Source organism: Cercospora kikuchii, assembly GCF_019650295.1.
Source record: "Cercospora kikuchii DNA, contig_00005, whole genome shotgun sequence".
In the NCBI taxonomy this organism is placed as follows: Eukaryota; Fungi; Ascomycota; class Dothideomycetes; order Mycosphaerellales; family Mycosphaerellaceae; genus Cercospora; species Cercospora kikuchii.
In genome coordinates, this window is record NW_025408586.1 from 395,592 (window position 1) to 415,385 (window position 19,794).

A 19,794-nucleotide genomic window follows, 5' to 3' on the forward strand; every position below is an offset into this window, starting at 1 on the left:
AAGCCTTTATGTGAAACGGGTATAGTCGTCACTCAAACTAGCTGCCGAAGCGGTGGATCATGCCCCGTTTCAGCGTCGTTTGCAAAGACGATTCTCGCAAGGCCAGACCGCAGCTCCTATTTAGCCGACAACGTGTTGCAGGACTATCCAACAGCAGGTCATATGCTCGCAGCCAAAGCATGCGTTTGATCAAAAACGAAGACGTCGTTGGTGATGAGTGGACAGACCGTGCATGCAGACCGCGAAATGGCGTAGGCTCTGTTCTCGTCAATTTACCCGGCACTGTTGATGCCAGAGCATCTGCCCTTTCGGCCAAGATATATAATCCCAGTCTTGGTCGTCTTTTCGACGATAAACTCACCCGCAAGCTCATCACCACATCCTTTTCAACGCTATCTTCAACTCGATCACAGCAGCAATGAAGTTCCCTTTTGCGGCACTTCTTTCTGCCGCAGGCGCAGCTCTGGCAGCTCCGGCCTCCCTGGAGGAGCGCGCTACCCTCAACTACGTGCAGAACTACAATGGTGCTGCTGCAAACTTCAAGTACAATCAGGGGGCAGGTATGTTACATGAGCACAGCAACAAGTGAGAATCAATACTAATGCCTCAGCAGGCACCTACAGCCTGAACTGGAACGGAAACACAGACGTCGTTGTCGGCCTTGGCTGGACCACAGGCAGTGCCAGGTACCACTCACTACCCCAAACCCCTCCTACTCCTCTCCAACAACTAATCTCCCACCTCAGAACCATAAACTTCTCCGGCACCTACAACCCCGGCAGCAGCGGCTCCTACTATACCGTCTACGGCTGGCTCAACTCTCCCTTAACCGAATACTACATCGTCGAATCCTACGGTTCTTTCAACCCCTGCACCGGCTCCGGCGTAACCCAACAAGGCTCCGTAACCTCTGATGGCTCGTCTTACCAAGTCTGCACTCACACCCAAGTCAATCAGCCTTCAATCGTCGGCACGGCAACTTTTACTCAGTTCTTCTCTGTGAGACAGAGTAAGCGTACTTCTGGCTCTGTGACTACTGCGAACCATTTCAAGTATTGGGCCACGAAGGGGTTTGGGAATGGGAACTTTAATTATCAGGTTTTTGCGACTGAGGCTTTTAGTGGGTCGGGAAGTGCGTCGGTTACTGTTTCTTGAGGGATTGCGGATGTGTGGGATGAGGAGTTGTGATGGTGGATGCTTGATGCATAACCATTGAAGAAAGTTCAGGAGAGCGAGTACTAGCTACGCTTTCCATCCACTCGTTTATATGCTTGCAAAAAGATTTGGCTATTACCACAGCCCTGTTGAGCTGGGCCCAAGACCAAAATATAACTTCTCGTAAAGAGCTTGTTAAATTCTTATGCGACTAATAAAAACGATCTTAGATGACGAAACATTCTATACTACTACTCCTCCCAAGCCCCCTCAATAGCCCCAGCCTCCACTTGTAACACCCTCGAATCCAACCCATCACGATCCTCATCGTCGTTCTTCCTCTCCGTAACAACAAAATTCATATTCGTATGAACATAAAACCCAACAACCATCTCATCAAAAGGTTTATCAAGCCGACAAGGTTGCAGGTTAAATCGCAATAGAGTCTGTAACCAATCAGCCAGTCATTCAACATCAAAAGATTCGAAGCAACCGATGAAAGCAAGAAAAGCAAGAAAACTCACCTCCAAAATCGCCTTATTCAACTCCATCATCGCCACACCCCTCCCAAGGCATCCAAACCTCCCATACCCAAAACACAACCCTACCGTCTCTGTCATCTTCGCAATTCTTTCCCTTTCCCTCTCCCCATGCGCAGCCTCATCATACCCAGAACCTTCCTGGTTTCTCAAAGGCAACCACCTCTCCGGCCTAAAAATCTCCACATCCTCCCCAAAAATCTCCTCATGCCTCATCATCCCCCAACTATTCCATCCGATTTGCGTTCCACCAGGCACAAATTTCTCTTCGCCATCGACATCAATTCGAACTCCGTTGTCTGGAACGCGTTTGGCTAAGAGACCGGTGACGGGAGGATACATTCTCAATCCTTCTTTGATGCAGGCTTGTAGATAAGGTAATTGTCTCGCTTCGGAGTCCTTAATGACTGGTCTTGAGATCCTTCCTTCTGCAATGCCAGTTTCAGCTTCCGCGAGAAGACGTTGCAAAACAGGCGGGTTTGTAGAAATGAAATGTAGAGCTAGACGGAGAGCGCTGGCAGTACTATCCGAGCCGGCGGTAATCTGCGTTAAAGTTTCGCTTTCGAGTTCGCCTTGTGTGAGACCTTTGTTGATGAAGGCGCTGAGCATGTCTTGTCGTACGATAGGTTTATTGCCGAAGCGTTCGCGGACACGATCAGCTGCGAAGCCCATTACGCGGCCGAGACCGCGTTTGTCAGTGCTCTTTGGGAAGGCGGCTTTGAGGAGGGGGAAATTGAGGAGTTTGGTCAATTCGGTGTAGACGCCGAACACGATAATAGCAGGGAGAAATTGCGCCAGGTTCTCCAGGTAGCCAAATGGGTCTTCATCTTTGTCGAGGAATCCGAAAGGTTGGCCAAACGCGATTTTCGAAATGACATCTAGGGTGAAGAAAGACGTGACACGTCCGAGGTCGACGGTCTTGAAGATACCTTGTTCAGGCTTGTTGAGATACTTCTGGTTCAGAAGCTCATGCATCTGCAGCAGCTTCTCGTCTACTTCCTGCTCGAGATGGAAGTTCTCTTTCCCGGAATAGCCCGGAGCCATGCGGTTTCGGATATCGGCATGTTTGCGTTCGTCGATATATGATGTGATGTTGTCGCGTTCGGGATGAAGCTTGAGGGCGGCATACCAAGGACCTCGTGTAAATGGAGACCGAACTGCATTCATGCGCTTGAGCAGTTCGGGGTCCGAGGAGATGAGCATGCCAGGTGCGATGCGTGCCGTCGAACCTGTTCTGGTCAGCCAACATTTTGGACGTGCACGCCGCGGGTCTGGACTCCGGAACAGGTGGAGGAGAGGGGTGTTGAACGTGTAGCAAGGTGTGATACATCACATTTCATTCTCTATGCGCCGTTTGAACATGGGTGATGCCGTGCCGCACGCACGCAGCCAGTGTAACACAGGCACGAGATCGACAAGGTATATGTGACACTATAGGAAATCGCAACAAACATACCATATTTTCGATTGACATCTGTGAATATCCTATTCATACGGCCGCTGCTCTGAGTTCTGAGCAGCCATAGTCTCGACCATCCGCTCGACCAGTGGCCACCAAAGTGCTTGAGTGCGAAGTACTGCCGGGATTTGCGGATGATAAAAAGAGCTAAGATTGCAAGTACGAGCAGGAGCATTGAAGGAGCCATTGCGCTGGGATCTCGTGAACGTTGTGGACCCGCTCGTGAGCTGCGTTGGGAAGCAGCTCAATCCTATTGCCGTTTTCGAAGATGTGCAGAATTTGTACTCAGTCGACCACCATGTCCCCGGTATACAGGTCCTGTGAACTTTGAACTTCCTGAATGAGTTGAGAGTGCGTTCTCAACTATGCTGAGCAAGCTGTGGTCCAGGATAGGCGTTTGATTGGTTGTCAATGGCGCTTGTTTCATGCCACCGGATGTGTAATTCCTTTCCACGTGGGAGGTCTCAAGTCGAAGCTGTACGTGCCCTTTCCATGGCGTTCAAGAGAGCGACTGAAGATGTCAAGACGAGAGAGTACGTGCAAGAGCGTGGGCAATCAGCGTAGGCGAGATTGGCACTAGTGTCGGCAACGAAAATGCCCTTGACACAGCTCGTGCACCCGAGGTGTGCATCCAGTAGGCTGTGGGGTGGAGTTGAGCGATCGAGCCCTCCATGTTGCCCATACCGGGCTACAACAGGCTTTATCTCCGCATGATGTTGGCAGTTGAGAGGCTCAACGTGATCGTCGCAATAATATACTCTGGCCATCGATGCACGTTTCCACAGTCAGCCAACAGCGGTTGTAGCGGTCGGTGAGCGGCGTGGACAGGATCATTCCGGGCGGCTACATTTTTGGCTGGCCTTTTCGCCGTGCCTGTCAGTCCACGTGGCGATGACAGGCGAGACTTGCGGAGAGAAGAAGAATCGCCGCTGGACTTGTTCTGTGTTATATTGCGAGCTGGAATCGCATTGCCGTGGACTTCGCTTGGCAGATGGAAGGCCAGCCAGAATTGGACAGGGATGGCGGTCTCCATCCTTGCTCCTCTCGCGTGTTCAGCCAGTCCGAAGCGCGGCGATGTCTAATGGCCGGAGGATGCCAGCGTGACGCCCGAGACCGTGTGGTTGAAGTCGAGAGCTAACAATGCTTCAGCAGGGTCGGGAGGCGGGGAGCACTGTTCCACCCGCGCTGGCCGGCGTCAAGCTGCAACGTGAATATGCAGCAGGACCTGCAGCGGCGGCCTTTTCCAACGCAGGCAGTTGCTGTTAGTTGCTGTGTGTCAACGGGCGAAGTCGCGTTTCCAGGACACGGAAGGTAAGGCAAGCTCTGCATTATCATCGTTTAGATAAACGGCTATGCACATCCTTCTGGTCTGGTACCGAAAAGCCGCGCGAATCGTTGTCGATTCCCGCCATCGTTACACAGTTTGAGCGCAGAGCTTTGCTTGAAGCGTCTCGTTTGATGCATCTGAATTTCTCTCTTGGCAACAGCGTCGCGCTTCGCCTGAGATGAGCCGTGCCGTGTGGTCGTGATAGCTGTTGTCGACATACAATAATCTCGCTCCCGTCACGCGCATATTATTGCGGGAAGAGGTTTCTGTGAGGTCGGACAAAGATCACAACATTCACGGCACTGACTCCGGACTTTCCAAGAAACTCAAAATCGAGCCAAGCCCGCCGATCTTGTACGATTGCTGTGAGCAATGGCGGAAGATAACAACATTCCGCGGCCTGATTCACTTACTGGACATGATCAACTGCAGCAGCAGCAGCGGGCTCCAGTCTCAGCTAATAGCTCAGCTAAGCGCGCGCCGCCAAACGGTGCAAACAGCAACAATGACTCAGACGAACGCCAGGCCATCGAACGCGAACTTGCAGCAAAACTACGAGGCACTAGGGATTACCTCAATAACCTGCCGACCTCAGATTCAGATGCCGGCCCGGTAAATGGAGACAATGCGCCGACCAGCAGCGATACACAAACTCAAGCAGCGAACTCAGATCCACAGTTCGAGGCCGCCAACATCAATGGCGATGGGAATGCTGTAGAGCAGCAGCAGTCGCAGGTCTCCTTTGATGCCGGACAGAACGCCGAGGAGCAATCTTTGGAAGTCGACGAGCTAGATAGTGACTCTGCTATCGGCAGTGACGCAGAGAGCCAAACGGCGTCCTTGAGCGAATCCATCTACAATTATCGAAGGGAGCATGGCCGGACATACCATGCGTACAAAGATGGCAAGTACATCTTCCCCAACGACGAGAGAGAAGCAGACCGCCTCGACTTGCAACACCACTTGTTGCGAATAACGTACGCCAACAAGCTGTTCTTCGCGCCTCTCCAGAATCCCAAGCGTTGTCTCGATGTCGGAACAGGGACCGGAATCTGGGCGGTGGACTTTGCGGACGAGTGGCCAGAATGTCAGGTAATTGGCATAGATCTCAGCCCAGGACAGCCCAGTGTGGTCCCGCCCAACATCAAATTCATAGTGGACGATGCGGAAGACCAATGGCTATACGATGAGAAGTTCGATTTCATCCACGCGCGCCTCATGTCGGGATGTTTTGCAGACTGGCCAGCTTTCATCCGCCAAGCATATGACAATCTGGAACCAGGTGGTTGGCTGGAGCTGCAAGACTATGGCCTACCGGTGAGGTCGGCAGACGGAACACATCTCGGCACTCACATGCTGCGCTGGGGCGAATTGCTCCTCGAAGCGGGCCGGAAAATGGGACGACCACTGGGTTCAGATGTCAGCGAACATTTCGAAACATGGCTAGAACAGGCTGGGTTCGTCGATATTCAGCACAAAATGTTCATGTGGCCAACGTCTAGCTGGCCTAAGGACCCATTCATGAAAGAGTTGGGCAGGTGGACGCAGGTAAATATCATTGATGGGCTCGAAGCCTTTTGTTTGGCGCTGTTGACGAGAGGACTCGGGTGGCAAAAGGAGGAGGTCGACGTGTTTGTTGCGAGGATTTCGAACGACTTTCGAAATAAGAAGATTCACGCATACTTTCCGATGCCAGTGGTATGGGCGAGGAAGCCTCTGCCGGGAGAGATGGTTTTCCATTGAGGTATGGCCAGCGGCTTGTTCAGTTCTATACATTCTTCAGCAATGGCGAATGTGATGCTGTGCCTGGACCCAGCAGTTAGTCATATATCTCCGAGTGGCGAACAGTCTGCTGGTCAGTAATAATATCGACAGTATACCAATGTTGTTTGGCCTAAGACTGTCCTTGTCGCTGACCATTGACACTGTTCGCCAATCGCGTAGTAGGCGCGCGTCAAATTGTACACCCAAGGCGTCATGTCATCAGTCTACACATCACGCCACAGAGTGAGACTTTTCGCAATTTCTGACACTGGATTTATGGTCTTCCTGCAGCCGTGAAAATACCGCGTAGGTTGCGAGTGACATCGGCCATCACAGTCTGTAGTTCTCGGTGCCCTGGCTGCCGCGACTTGCCGACGCGCGCGTATCGTTGTCTCCCCGCATTCGGCCGATAACAGATAAGAAGGCGTTCTTGCATCATCGGCTGGCGGATGGAACACCGTGGCAACGACAGACATGTGAAGGCGCAACGACGGAGGCAGTGAAACAAGCTGGTGGCAACATCTCGCATCTGAAGCCGCAAAAGATTGAGTTGCGAGTGGCAGGTGAAAGGTGGCTAGAACAAGTGAACAGCTTGCGGTTGCCTTCGCCATGATTCGCCATTCGTCATCACTCGTGGTTCGAGAAGGCACGAACGCTACGCACGGACCCTCGTGACTGTCGACCTGCCTGTTTGCTTCGCCTCCTTCGCCGCTACAAGTACCTGCTGACTTCCTCTCTCCTCCTCAACCTGAACATCAACACCCACCACACCCATTTGCACGGCAGCGCACTTCAGCATCACACTCATCAACCAGCAACACACTCGACAACACACCACACCCGATCGCAATCATGCAGATCTTCGTCAAGACCTGTAAGTACCGCTCCGCTGTCGCTGCCTCGCCACTTGGCGACCGCCTGCGCGACTTGTGCTGACATCCTTTTCAGTGACCGGCAAGACTATCACCCTTGAGGTGGAGTCTAGCGACACCATCGACAACGTCAAGTCGAAGATTCAGGACAAGGAGGGCATTCCTCCGGACCAGCAGCGTCTCATTTTCGCTGGCAAGCAACTCGAGGACGGTCGTACTCTGTCCGACTACAACATCCAGAAGGAGTCCACTCTCCATCTCGTCCTCCGTCTGCGTGGTGGTATGCAGATTTTCGTCAAGACCCTCACCGGCAAGACCATCACGCTTGAGGTCGAGTCGAGCGACACCATCGACAATGTCAAGTCCAAGATCCAGGACAAGGAGGGCATCCCACCTGACCAGCAGCGCTTGATCTTCGCCGGCAAGCAACTCGAAGACGGCCGCACCCTCTCTGATTACAACATTCAAAAGGAATCGACTCTTCACTTGGTGCTTCGTCTTCGTGGTGGTATGCAAATCTTCGTCAAGACACTCACAGGCAAGACGATTACGTTGGAGGTGGAATCATCAGACACCATCGACAATGTCAAGAGCAAGATCCAAGACAAGGAGGGTATCCCACCGGACCAGCAGCGCCTGATCTTCGCGGGTAAGCAGTTGGAGGATGGCCGGACGTTGTCAGACTACAACATTCAGAAGGAGAGCACACTGCACTTGGTGCTGCGTCTCCGTGGTGGGCAATAGAGGTTTTGACGACTTTGGCTGCATCCGATGTGATTAGAACACGGGCGGCACTCTTGCAATGACTGTTATGAGCGAACGGGTAGAGGTTGCCGGCGAGCAGCACTCTAAATGAAATGAATTGAAGTTTCGGGCTTCCACCTCCTGACTGCTGTTCCCTTTCCAATTCCTTTCTTCTCTTGTCACGATATCGCCTGCCTAATGCCCTCGGCCTGCGTCAGCGTGTCACCGCTCTCTGATCGCAAGCATGGGCGTTTGCCTCGGAGCTCGACCTTCGGACAGCGACATTCCTATTATTGAGCTGTGACCTGAAACTGTCCAGCGTCTGAAAAAGCCACATTTGGGACGCGACGACAAGTTATCGCCTTCACATCATCGTCAACATCCAGAACAGCGTGGAGCGGGGTGGTTGGGGATGTTGGGGTCGCTCGGTTGTCCCCGTATGCGGGTACCGTATTGCTTGGCACTAAACGAAGATGGCTTTCGAAAGAGGGCACTCCCTCACATCAATTACAATGCCACTCTTCTTCACCTGTCCTGAACGCAATACTTGTCGACGTGTAGCACGTGAATTCATGTCAGTCGCGTAGAGGCAGAAAGGCTGCCTGAGGACTGCGTTCCTGCCCGGAGTAATCGCATCTCACGACTACCACAAAGAAATCTTCTCTTCCTAACTCTGCACCCCAAGTCATAACACAATGCCGTCTAGTGCGCCTGTAGGTTCCCGCGTGTCATGTCTCACTTCTTCTTTCACTTGAAGCTCGAGCTGTATCCCACTCCAGCAGAGAGCACCACCAGCTCCAGCGACCAGGCAAGCTCTTCTTCAAACACCACATCCTTCCCCACTGGTCAACAGCGATTCACCCCTCGTCCCGGCACCGACATCTTCAGCAAGACTGCCCTTCCGGCTCATCGCACGAGCAAGTGGCCCAGCCAAACCTTCGCCAAACGAACGAGCGCATCGACAAACCGATCATCTACGCCAACGCGCTCGTCGTTCGACTCACCACCCAACCACATTTCACCGGAGCACGATCGAGGCAAAGAATCGCATGGCAACGCTCTACTACTGCCAGAGCGCAGTTCGAACCTGAGGAAGGACCTGCCGCCTTCGCCGCGCATACCTATCACGACCAAACACTCGAACAAGGCAGCAGCGCAGGATTGGCGATACGATAAGGTCGAAATTGAGAGCATAGACATGGAGAAGAGCAAGACAAGTACCACTGGTGGCCTTCACACCAAGGCTGTGTATGTTCCGAGCGATTCCAAAACGACGGAAGCAGGCTGGGGCGTGGTCCACCTCTACCGCGACCTGGAGGAGAGCAGGGCTCTAGATGCAGATGGCCTACCGCAGAAGAGCTTGGAACGCACGGCGAAGGGATCAGAACAAGATGGCAAATTCGATCCCGAAGACTGCTCGACATTGTGCATACTGGCAGTTCCCAGCTGGATGATGCCTTCGGATCTGCTCAGCTTCTTAGGCGAACAGGCAAGAGAGGATGTCAGCCACTTTCGATTGATCCGCACGGCACGAGCGAACAAGTACATGGTGCTGTTGAAGTTCCGTTCGTCAAAGAAAGCACGAGATTGGCAAAAGGCGAACAATGGACGCCTGTTCAGTGATCTGGAACCGGAGAACTGTCATGTCGTCTTCATCAAGAGTGTCGAATTTCTGTCGCCTGACGAGGACGTGACCTCGACGACATTCCCGCACAACACCAATGATCCCTTCACTGCGTCAAATGGTGCGAACTCGATACTACTAAGCAAGCCTATGCCACCACCTCCGCCAAACCTACTCGAATTACCGACATGTCCAGTCTGTTTGGAGCGTATGGATGAGACGACTGGGCTGCTCACCATTCTCTGTCAGCACGTTTTCCACTGCGCGTGTCTCGAGAAATGGCGAGGCTCAGGCTGTCCCGTCTGCCGATATACTCATGCTCCTTCGTACACCTTCCCATACCCACGACCGGGTGGGCCAGAAGATGAAGAACAGGAGACAATGTGCTCTGTCTGCGCCGGCACAGAAAATTTGTGGGTTTGTCTCATCTGCGGCAACATTGGCTGTGGACGATACGATTCTGCTCACGCCTACGCTCATTACGAAGAGACGAGCCATTGCTATGCCATGGACATCAACACCCAGCACGTGTGGGATTATGCTGGTGATGGATATGTCCACCGGCTCATACAAAGCAAACCACCCACCACCCCGGCTGCCACTCATGATGGATATGGCTCTGAATACGTCGACATGCCAGCTCGCAGCCGCCACGAGAACGAAGCTTTCAGGGCAGAAGGCGGCGACAGTGTACCGCGCGAGAAAATGGAAAGCATGGCGACTGAGTACACATATTTGCTCACCTCTCAACTCGAGGGTCAACGTCGCTACTTCGAAGAGCAGGTCGCTCGCGCTGTCGACAAAGCTACGCAAGCCTCACAACGTGCGGAAGAAGCCGCTTCCCACGCAAGTAAACTCGAAGCCGAAGTCTCACAACTCACCACCAACCTCACCGACCTCAAAACTCAACTCCAAACCGCAGAAACCAAACTCGAAAAAGCAGAAAAGTCTCGAGCGAAATTCGAACAAATGGCACGAGACATGGGAAACAAGTGGCGTGAAGAAAAGACGATGAATGAAGGATTGAGTCAGAGGATCACGAAAGCGGAAGAAGAGGTCAAAGCTGCGAAGGCGGAAAAAGAGAAAGTTTTGCAGGAGAAAAAGGATTTGGAAGATATGAATCATGATTTGACGATGTTTATTTCTAGCCAGGAGAAAGTTAAGGAGTTGCAGGAGCAAGGGGAGGAGGTTGTGGATGGGCATGCTTATGCGCCGGAACAACAACAGCAGCAGCAGGGTGGGAAAGGGAAGAAGGGGAAGGGGAGGAAGAAATGAAGTCGTTATGCTGTATTCTAGCCTTACCTCGTTATCAGCATGTGTTGGGGCTGACGTGGGTGCATTCATCGAGTTCGAATCTGACGAGGACTCTATGACACTATTAATGCATGTGCATGCGATACATGTATTTCTATCATCGTCCAACTCGGATACTCTTCCATTCCAGCTTCGGAGCTCTCCATTTCCTTTTCCGAACTTTCTAATCGCCGGCTCGTTTGAAGTTTGCAACTCGCCTTTCGCTTGAATGAAGGCCTTACTCCTTCTCATGCATCTGAGTTTCGTAAGAAGCTATTGAATCCTGTCGCATGCGCTCTGTCAAGACTAATGAACGTAACGAATGTTCGCGACCGCGAGTGCGTAGTTCACAAAGCCAATGGAAGGTACTCAAGCGGACACACGATTTGTCTCTGGATGTTTAGGGTGGGAGGACTAAAATGATGGCAGGAAGCTCCGCCGAGTGCAAAATGCGTTCAGACCGGTGTCAAATTTATTATTTGTACAGCATTCCATTTCGTGGCTCATCATCGCGCGCCCATCTGCAAATTCTCCAATCGCGCGCTTACAGCTTCAACAAGCGCCGTCTCCCGCTCAAGCAACTGCCACACCTCATCCATTTTCCTCTGTCTGAAGTCCGTACCCTTGAAATCAGAACTTGAAGTAGGCCTTGAAGCGCCCTCCTCCGTCGCTGCTTCACGTTCCTTCTGTAACTGCTCTGTCTGTGATTGCAATTGCGCAACCACCTTCTGCACCTCCTCAAATCTCGACAGAAGAGAGTCTTGTTCCTCGTCATCGTCTTCTTCCGTCCTCGTTGTCAGATTACTGTTTTCCATTTGCAGTATCCCAGCAGGACCAGTAGGATTCGGTGATACGTTCTTGCCTCCAAGAACAGTCTGCTGGATCCTGTCCACTTCTTCAGCGAATTGTCTCTCCCTAGAAGACAATTCTTTGCCAGAAACAGTCCGCATCTTTCTCCGCAATCGTTCGACACGGTCTTGCAGTTCGCGTGTCTTTTCTCTCTGTCCTTCGACTCGCTTCTGAATCTTGTCCCGACCGCCTCGGACCAACTCTGGCTCACCAGGTCTCTGACTTTGCGGGAACTCGTCTTCGCCAGTAACGGAATTGACGCGATTGGAAAGGTCTCGGACTTTGGCGACTTGGTCTTTCATTTCGCTCAGCATTCGATCGACTCTTCTGAACAATTCGGCGGCTGCCGTGTTGATTGCGTGCGTCTCATTGGACAGGATCTGATGAGCGGCTGTGAATTTCTGCAAAGTGTAAGGAGAGAAATTGAGGTCTCCTCTGAGGTTGCCGAGATCAGCTCCTGTGCTGCTGGCGCGGCGCCATGCTTCAATTTGTCCTGGAAGTCGAGAAGGCTGGAAGAATTCGTCTGGAGGTATGTACGGGGTACGCGACTCGAAGGTTATGAGAGGATTGTTGCGGTGGTACTCGTCCGGTTCGAACGGATGACTCGCAGCAACGGGCTGGTCCAGCAGTACAGCGAGTGGGCGGGAGGAAGCCGATGTCAGCACGACAAACTCTGCATCAGTAGCATCAATTATAGCGATGGCCGAATTGGCTTGCTCGAGTGGCTCGAGCGAATTTCCTAAGAGATGCTCCACAGTCGTGCTCGAGGAGTTGAGTAAAACATCCAGGCGGAACTCAACACCCTTCGTGCCGTCCTGAGGTGCCAATTCGTCTTCAAGAGCGGCGATCCAGGGTTTGAAGGACAAGCTGTAGATCCCTGATGGCTGCGTTGTGAAAAGCTCGTATCGATTCTCGGGAGAGTGGGTGAATGTAGGATATGTGGTGGCGGGGCCATTAGCAAGGTCAAGAGTTTCAAATAGGAGCAGATTGTGCGTCGAATCGTCTTCCAGCTGGAATGCACGCGAGCGTTTCATGGGTAACCACTCTGCTTCCACGCCTTCGATGTTTAGGCATACGTGGATTTGATTCGTACTTGTCGCCAAACAGACAATGCCAATGCTCAAGCCTTCGGCAATGGGGCGTTCTTCGAACTCGTCGTCATCAAAAAGATCATCCTGGTTGACCTTTGGTGCCACAACATGGATGTCGGTGATCTCACCAGAGAGCGGTTCAGGTGATAATTGGAAAGGTCCTTGCAGCTTAGCGATGGGACTCAGCTTCTTTGGTCGCTCGTAGACATCCATATCTTCTCTTCCCGGGATGCAAATCGGCTCTTGTTCGTCAAGCTCCTGCAACCAAAGTTCCTGCTGTCTCGCGACGCGCCTCTCAGCTTCTGATGCTTCCTGATCGTGGGCAAGAAAGTTTGACTTGGCGACGACGCTCGTAGTCAGACTGGGCAGTAGTGTAGGAGGAGCGTAGAAATGAACCGGCAAGAAAGGACAGAGCGCATAGACATCTCCTTCGGTCATGGCGACCCAAAGAGTCATGCTCGACCAGCCATCTTCATCGTCCCCAGCTGTGCCTCCAAAGCACGCCCCGGCAACGAGCATGTCCACGTCGTCCGCAGAATATCCCTTGTTGACCCCATATTTGCTTGCGGACAGATCCTCTCGCGCAGATGTCGCATTTGCCAATTTCTTCAGATCGACAGCGACTATCGGTTGCGAGAATGTGCTTCGATCGTGGATGTTCAACTCCCACAGTCTGACACAGGCGTCTCTTGTGATCGTAACCAAGCCACTGCCGAGCGAAGACAGCGGGTGCCATATCGCGCTGACTATCGGTGACTTCTCCAACACGTGCGCCGTTTCTCCCACCGTGAAGTATCTCATCTTATGCGGTGCTTGCTCCGGGGAACGAAGCTGCTCAGGCGAAGGCAGAATGCAGACATGGCAGGTATGCGATGTCAGGATCGCGATCAAATTCCCGTCCGGCGCAACGGATATTTGCTGGATCTGTCGGTCGGCTGGTACTGGTGTGAGGAGCACTTTGTACGATGTCTGCTTTTGAATATCTCGGCCATGGCGTCCTTCTCGCTGCTCCCCTTCATCTTTCAGATCCCGCAGATCGGCCCAGCGCAGCTCCTTGCCAACTGCGAAGAAGACTTCGGTCCCGCGGTGTGCGATCCTCTTCGTTGGCGCATCGTGTTTCTGTGCCGATCTCGTTTTGCTCTTGTCCTGGAAGAAATCAAATCCTGGCGTGCTGTAGTTGAGCCAACGCGGCGCGCGATCCAAAACTCTGACCATCTTCACACGTGCCTCACAGCACCGCCGGCATGTGATCGTCCAAGTGAAAGTGGGTGAAGTTGAAGTGGAAACGCGACTTGCGGATCAAAACCCGCGTCAAGCTCCAAAGCGGCTGCTCCCGCGCGAACCTACACCTTCATCCATCCACGACAACATCCCTTCGCAGACGTTCAGACATATTGCAAAACATTCGCCGCGATGCCCTCGAATTTCCAGATGCGCAGCACGGTGGAGCGGCTCGACAAGCCGTCCACTTACGCCATGAGCAAGGTAAGCTGCCTTCGTTGTTCATGCACGCGATCTACCAATACCTAACACCACACCTCTCTACAGTACAAGAAGCGCAAGCGCAACCCTGATGAAGGCCCCGCCGAAGGTCGCGCCCCCTCTCCCGATCTCGAAGAAAAACTCTCCAACGCCACGACGCTCTACGTCGGAAACCTCTCCTTCTACACAACCGAAGAGCAAATTCACTCCCTCTTCAGCACCTGCGGCGAAATCAAGCGTCTCGTAATGGGTCTGGACCGCTTCGCTAAGACGCCTTGTGGTTTCTGCTTTGTTGAGTACTACACACATCAGGACGCGCTGGACTGTCTGAAATATGTCGGAGGAACGAAACTGGACGAGCGCATCATTCGAACGGATTTGGATGAGGGCTTCAGTGAGGGGAGACAGTATGGCCGTGGTAGGAGTGGTGGGCAAGTAAGAGATGAGTATCGGGAGGAGTATGATCCTGGGCGAGGAGGATATGGAAAGCAATTTGCGGCGGATCGCGATTATGGTGATGAGTATGGGCAGGGAAGATAAACGCGGTGCGGCTGTGTGCATGTGAGTGGAAGCTTTCTCATCATGCCACGCGCAGCCATGGATATGCAGAGAGCTTCTGCATTCTGCCCTGAGAGTGGCTTCGGACCGCTCGATCTTGAAAGGCTCTACAAGTGCGATCATGGGTGCCGTGAAAGCACAATGGCTCAGTTGCCCATTCACGCGAAAACGAGAATCAAGCATGGAGTTTGGGCGCAATCAAAGGAAATTCAAGATACCCTATCAACGAAAAACAGCTCAAGCAAGGAACTATTGGAAACGATGTCCAACTTCCATCAGGTGTCTGCGGCATTCAAGGCAATTCGCTCTTCGAGAACGCTAGTCCACGCGCAACGAATCCCGGTTCTGGTCCGGGCCAAAGGCTAAGCATGCCTATGCGCCGACGTTCCGCGCGCGTGCCAGCTGTTATCCGAGGCAGCGAATATGAGGTAGCGAAGATAGAAGTCGTACCATCGAAGCATGTGATCGAAATCGAAGACCATTACCGTGCCAGGCAAATCTCACATATGCAGGACAATTTGGCATGATGCTCGTACTCGTACGTGCAGCGATTCGAGCCAAATTGATCAATGGCAGATGCACATGAAGCTCCAGTAACCTCTCATCACAATAACACCAAAAGCTCGACAAAGACAGCACGGGGAACATAAAATCATCACAAAAGAAAGCTCATACTTCGATTTTTCCAACTTCTCATACCAAGGGTACAGCCACACTCCTCTCCGGCTCGAATATGTACAAGAGTGTTGTAGTTTCGTGGTTCATAGTCGTGCCAAGCCGCCCAGAAAACCAACCGAAGTCGCGCGCCGCTGCTCCCTCTATGCTCTATTCGATCCGTTGTATGTCTATAGTGTTGTGTGCAACCCGTTCAAAGCTCCTCTGAGTTGATTTTCAAGTTGTCGTGATACTGTTACAATTGCTCCGAGAGATAAACACCTCCCCGCTATGCTGCAATAATAGTGGTGGTGTTGTTTGTTGCGCGCGCGAGTGTTGATGAGATTGATCGATTCGTTTAGACGTACTTGCACATCATGGCAACCTGGAATTTATTAGCATTCTACGCGGGACTTGTGGAAGAGAGGCAACGTGGACGTACCATGAGGTCGAAAAGACCAATGGCTTCGACGAAAGCGAAACCAAGAATGGCGTAAGAGAAGAGCTGGCCACGGAGAGATGGGTTGCGGGCAACAGCCTGGAGGAGAGCGGCGAAGACCAAACCAATACCGATACCTGCAAATCGAATCAGACAGCTGTTTCCATCTTGACGAAGCAATGGATATCCTTACCGGCACCACCGAGACCAATGGCGGCAGAACCCATACCCAAGTTCTGCGAGACCTGGACAAGGGCGTTGGCCATCTCAGAAGAGTAGGCACGCTTGGCCTGGGCACCGATTGGGGAGACCTTGGTGCGGGCGGCCTGCATGATGGTGGATGTGCGCTTCATGGTGTTGAAGGTGGCGGTGTTGCGGGTGGCAGCTATATCGAAATCATCGTCAATGGTGCTGCATCTCTGGAAGAGCTCTGTTTGGAGCTCTCATCTTCTCCTCGCCGGAAGCTTACCAGAGTATGCACGAGTGAACTTCTGGAACTGAGCTGGGCGAGCGACCTTGGTGGTGCTCTGGGCGGCCATGGAGGCCATCTTTGGGACGGACATGCGGAGAGAAGAGGCCATTGTGATGGATTTGATGGGTTTGATGGTCTTCGTGATGGAGCGGAGTGGTTGTGATGAGCTTGAAGAGACTGGAGGGAGCTGTCACGGGGAAAGTGTGGGAGACAACGAGAGCAGATTTTTGCTTGAGGTCGCCGCTTAAAGATCGGGGAGTAGAGAGCAAGCTTGGACCTACACACCTACCTGGCCAACCTTCTGTGATTGGCACGGAGAGGCCCCTTTCACCGAAGAAAGTGATGTCGTTTGTATCAGGACCACTTTGTGTTCCGATGTTGCCCGGAACGCACAGGCAGGAGGACGCATATAAAATGCCATGACCTCGACCAACCTATGATTCGTGATGGATGATCCATTCCATCGATGAAGCAGGTGCATCCAGATGTTTCCATCTCAGCCTCTCTGCCCCATCATTCCTACAACGTTGGCCAGCCATCAACATGAGGTGCGAGGCGATGCCAGCCCGCCACATCATGCAATCCTCTGCTTACGGGTAAGGCTGTCGTTGTTTGCGACATGCGGCCCGCAGATCAAATTCTGCGCAGTCCGAGCTCGAGGATATCCGGCTTCGCCCGAATTCTGTGCTATAAAGGTGCGCTTTCGCATCCTTTCGCAGGTCGCGAATGCGTCGCCTTTGCCTTCGTGATGGATGCTCGTGACCCGATGACTGTGTCGACACATCGATGCCTTTGCGCCAGAGGTGTGCAAATTTTCGCCGGAGGTCCCGAACACCTGACGTCGAAAAGAGCTCTGCTCGGCCCGTGCGCGCCTAGGGGCCGACGGGAGTGGGTCCGGCTTGCACGTTTTTCACGCACCACCGTGTCGTGGGAATGGTCCGACGAGGTTGCGCCGAATCTTGCGCGTTGATAGCGTGGCCCAGCCATTAGCGTGGATCATCTCCGATGCGCGCCATCGACAATGATTCCCGGTCTTTTGACGATGCGGCTGAAGTCGGGTCCTGCATCTGTGCATCCGTCATATTTCCGGTATCTTGTGTGCTGCACTGAAGGAGACGCTCCTTTTGGAAGCCCGTCATGTCCCAAGTTGAGTGTGGCAAGTTGTCTTTTGGTGAGACGTGTTGAGAGCAGGGAGCGCGTGGAAAGCCAACACCTCCCCACGCGGGATGTCCTTGAATCTGCACTGCTCTTTCTGGCACGTGAAAGGAGCGGCGAGCTGCCGGACATGAACCTTCCACGTCGTGCCAATGATAACAACATTCCCTCGTGTGCCTGTTATCGTGAAAGAATCATGACACGGCCGACCCACTCAGCAGAGACAACTTGTGGGCGGGTTCGTGGGTAGCGTCCGCTTCGTAGTGTCGCCGTGAATTTGCCAGAATCAGACTCTGGGGCCGATGCGGGACATTTCTGGGGCTTGCCGCCTTGCGTTCATGTTGCCAGAGAGCAGAGAGTCATCTCGCACAATGTATGCAGCAGCAGAGGTCAAAAATGAAGTACAGGAAGACGCGTCAAGGTGGAAGTTACAGCTTACAGCTCCCTCTCACGCCATTGGGAGACACGTGAGCGGGGTACCGAGGGTATACCGTTTCAGGCCGATCTGCACGCACTTTGGGTCAGCATTTCATGCACAATTGATTAACATGGGATGAGATGTCATGGGACTTGAGCTGCAGGCTGGTCATCAAGCGTATATACAATTAATTCTACGAAAGGTATAGTGTGACTATCTGTAACCATCTCGCCATAGGTCTTCCTCGTCCGGCACTTGATCCTCTTCGGTAATGGCTCCACGAATTGCCTTCTCTTCCTTCTCTTTCTGCTTCCTTTCCGCTCTTGTCGTAAAACGAGCTGAGACAGGTGTGACCATTTGCCCTGGAAAGTAGGGACTGTACGGCATTCTTGTGCCACCAGCAGTAGTCGGGCCTTCTTGCGCGTTGCGGGTCTGCAAGACAGTTTGTTGGATAGCTGGCGACAAGAGCCCTCCCGGGTATACTGGTCGCGTGTTCCATGCTCCGGCGGGTGATAGTGGGAACTGTCTCGCTGTTGGCGAAGCTAGACTGACTTGGCTCTGCTGCATTTGCTTCTGTTGCTCAGCGAATTGCCGCAGCGCCAGCGGACGGTCCACGTTGCTGGCGGGAGTATTCCCACGACGAGGCGGCGAGCCCACACGAAATTGTGCTGGACTGGATGGCAGTCCAGGACTGGCAGGGCTGCGTGGTGTTTGGCTATCATTTGTGAATCCACGCTGGCGCTGTGGGTGGGCAGGAGGTAGATCCCGTATGTCTTCGAAATCTTCTTCTTCTGGGAAAGGGTAGCTGACAGCTGTGCCTGGTGTCGTTGGGGTGTACGGGTATGTCTCAGCCGTGCGTGCTGATGGTGGTTCTGGAGGTGGACCTGGATTGGAATATATTTTGGGTGACAGGGGAGTCCTCGCGCCGTCTTCGTTGTCTTGAATTCCTTGCATCGGCGCGCTGATCTTCAGTCGACCAAGATTCTTGCGGAGCTTTCCAGGGGACGAGAGTGAAGTCTTGCCACCCACGAACGATGCTGAGGGGGTATTGCGCACGTCTCGACCTGGTGACTTTGGCTCGTCGCTTTTATATCTGGGAGATAATTGAGCCAAAAGGTCCTTGGGCGGAGCCACCGCATAGTAAGGCGAGGTGGGCGAGCGTGGACTCAAGGGACTGAGCGGCGCGGGCTCTGTCGACTGCACTCGCTTCAGTGCGGGCAAAGTCGGTCGATCGCGACCATAAGCAGGCGGTGCGCCTGATGGATATTCATTGCCTCCTCTGTGTGCTCGTGCATCGTCGTACTCTAGCACCTGTCCGTATATCTGCGCCAGTTCCTCGTCTCTTCTTTGCTTGTCTCGGTCTACCACAGTCTGGTCAAAACTCGCAACACTGTGTAGACCTGGTGAGCCAATGTTACTTCGGCCACTGCGTACGCTTCGCGTCTTCCTGCCAAACCAGCCTCTTGCACTTCCACTCGGGCTTAGCGGAGAGGGATCAAACTGTTTGTTCGGCGGTTTGACCATTTCTACAGGCTTCTCCGACATCATCTGCGCCTGTGTACGTAGCCTCCGGCCTACAGTGAGCAACAGCGTGCCTAGTATGATCACGGAGCCGACGTAAGCGCCCACCACCCCGATGATCTGGTATGGGAGTAAATCGCGATTTCGTGAGGCGTGCGCTGAGAAGGGCGGTCCTGATTCAGCTGGTGGTGCGGGACTGAGGTCGATGTCTACATCCCATAGTCCTGCGCTGATGCCGATGGCTCTCGAAAGAAGCACCAAAGCTGTGTAGCTGAGATACTTGGGCCCGCCTCTTCCCATCGTTTTTGATCGTCATCCGTGGTCGAGAAATCGAATAGGTTTATAGACTTGACACCAAGGAAAGTACGTCCTTGAACT

General features: G+C 53.0%; 9 protein-coding genes across 9 annotated transcripts; 5 read left to right on the forward strand and 4 right to left on the reverse strand.

Moving 5' to 3' along the window:
* Positions 1-418: 418 nt before the first annotated feature.
* On the forward strand, positions 419-1,155 carry CKM354_000794100 (uncharacterized protein; the record flags this gene model as incomplete). The annotated part of the gene is made up of 3 exons (XM_044803303.1): positions 419-560; positions 614-686; positions 747-1,155. The coding sequence occupies 3 exons, from the start codon at positions 419-421 to the stop codon at positions 1,153-1,155; spliced, it is 624 nt and encodes a 207-aa protein (XP_044659238.1).
* A 251-nt stretch (positions 1,156-1,406) lies between these two features.
* CKM354_000794200 (uncharacterized protein) lies at positions 1,407-3,340 on the reverse strand (the record flags this gene model as incomplete). Its single annotated transcript, XM_044803304.1, has 3 exons — positions 1,407-1,601; positions 1,680-2,923; positions 3,151-3,340. 3 exons carry the CDS (start codon positions 3,338-3,340, stop codon positions 1,407-1,409), a joined length of 1,629 nt encoding a protein of 542 aa, XP_044659239.1.
* Positions 3,341-4,852: 1,512 nt separating this feature from the next.
* Positions 4,853-6,223, forward strand: CKM354_000794300 (uncharacterized protein; the record flags this gene model as incomplete). The annotated part of the gene is made up of 1 exon (XM_044803305.1): positions 4,853-6,223. One exon carries the CDS (start codon positions 4,853-4,855, stop codon positions 6,221-6,223), a length of 1,371 nt encoding a protein of 456 aa, XP_044659240.1.
* An 873-nt stretch (positions 6,224-7,096) lies between these two features.
* On the forward strand, positions 7,097-7,860 carry CKM354_000794400 (ubiquitin; the record flags this gene model as incomplete). Its single annotated transcript, XM_044803306.1, has 2 exons — positions 7,097-7,118; positions 7,193-7,860. The coding sequence occupies 2 exons, from the start codon at positions 7,097-7,099 to the stop codon at positions 7,858-7,860; spliced, it is 690 nt and encodes a 229-aa protein (XP_044659241.1).
* A 730-nt stretch (positions 7,861-8,590) lies between these two features.
* On the forward strand, positions 8,591-10,759 carry CKM354_000794500 (uncharacterized protein; the record flags this gene model as incomplete). Its single annotated transcript, XM_044803307.1, has 1 exon — positions 8,591-10,759. The coding sequence occupies one exon, from the start codon at positions 8,591-8,593 to the stop codon at positions 10,757-10,759; it is 2,169 nt and encodes a 722-aa protein (XP_044659242.1).
* Positions 10,760-11,283: 524 nt separating this feature from the next.
* CKM354_000794600 (uncharacterized protein) lies at positions 11,284-13,932 on the reverse strand (the record flags this gene model as incomplete). Its single annotated transcript, XM_044803308.1, has 1 exon — positions 11,284-13,932. The coding sequence occupies one exon, from the start codon at positions 13,930-13,932 to the stop codon at positions 11,284-11,286; it is 2,649 nt and encodes an 882-aa protein (XP_044659243.1).
* Positions 13,933-14,130: 198 nt separating this feature from the next.
* On the forward strand, positions 14,131-14,739 carry CKM354_000794700 (nuclear cap-binding protein subunit CBC2; the record flags this gene model as incomplete). The annotated part of the gene is made up of 2 exons (XM_044803309.1): positions 14,131-14,202; positions 14,266-14,739. The coding sequence occupies 2 exons, from the start codon at positions 14,131-14,133 to the stop codon at positions 14,737-14,739; spliced, it is 546 nt and encodes a 181-aa protein (XP_044659244.1).
* A 1,030-nt stretch (positions 14,740-15,769) lies between these two features.
* Positions 15,770-16,431, reverse strand: CKM354_000794800 (uncharacterized protein; the record flags this gene model as incomplete). Its single annotated transcript, XM_044803310.1, has 4 exons — positions 15,770-15,796; positions 15,854-15,987; positions 16,044-16,235; positions 16,320-16,431. 4 exons carry the CDS (start codon positions 16,429-16,431, stop codon positions 15,770-15,772), a joined length of 465 nt encoding a protein of 154 aa, XP_044659245.1.
* Positions 16,432-18,108: 1,677 nt separating this feature from the next.
* On the reverse strand, positions 18,109-19,716 carry CKM354_000794900 (uncharacterized protein; the record flags this gene model as incomplete). The annotated part of the gene is made up of 1 exon (XM_044803311.1): positions 18,109-19,716. One exon carries the CDS (start codon positions 19,714-19,716, stop codon positions 18,109-18,111), a length of 1,608 nt encoding a protein of 535 aa, XP_044659246.1.
* Between the last annotated feature and the right edge of the window lie 78 nt (positions 19,717-19,794).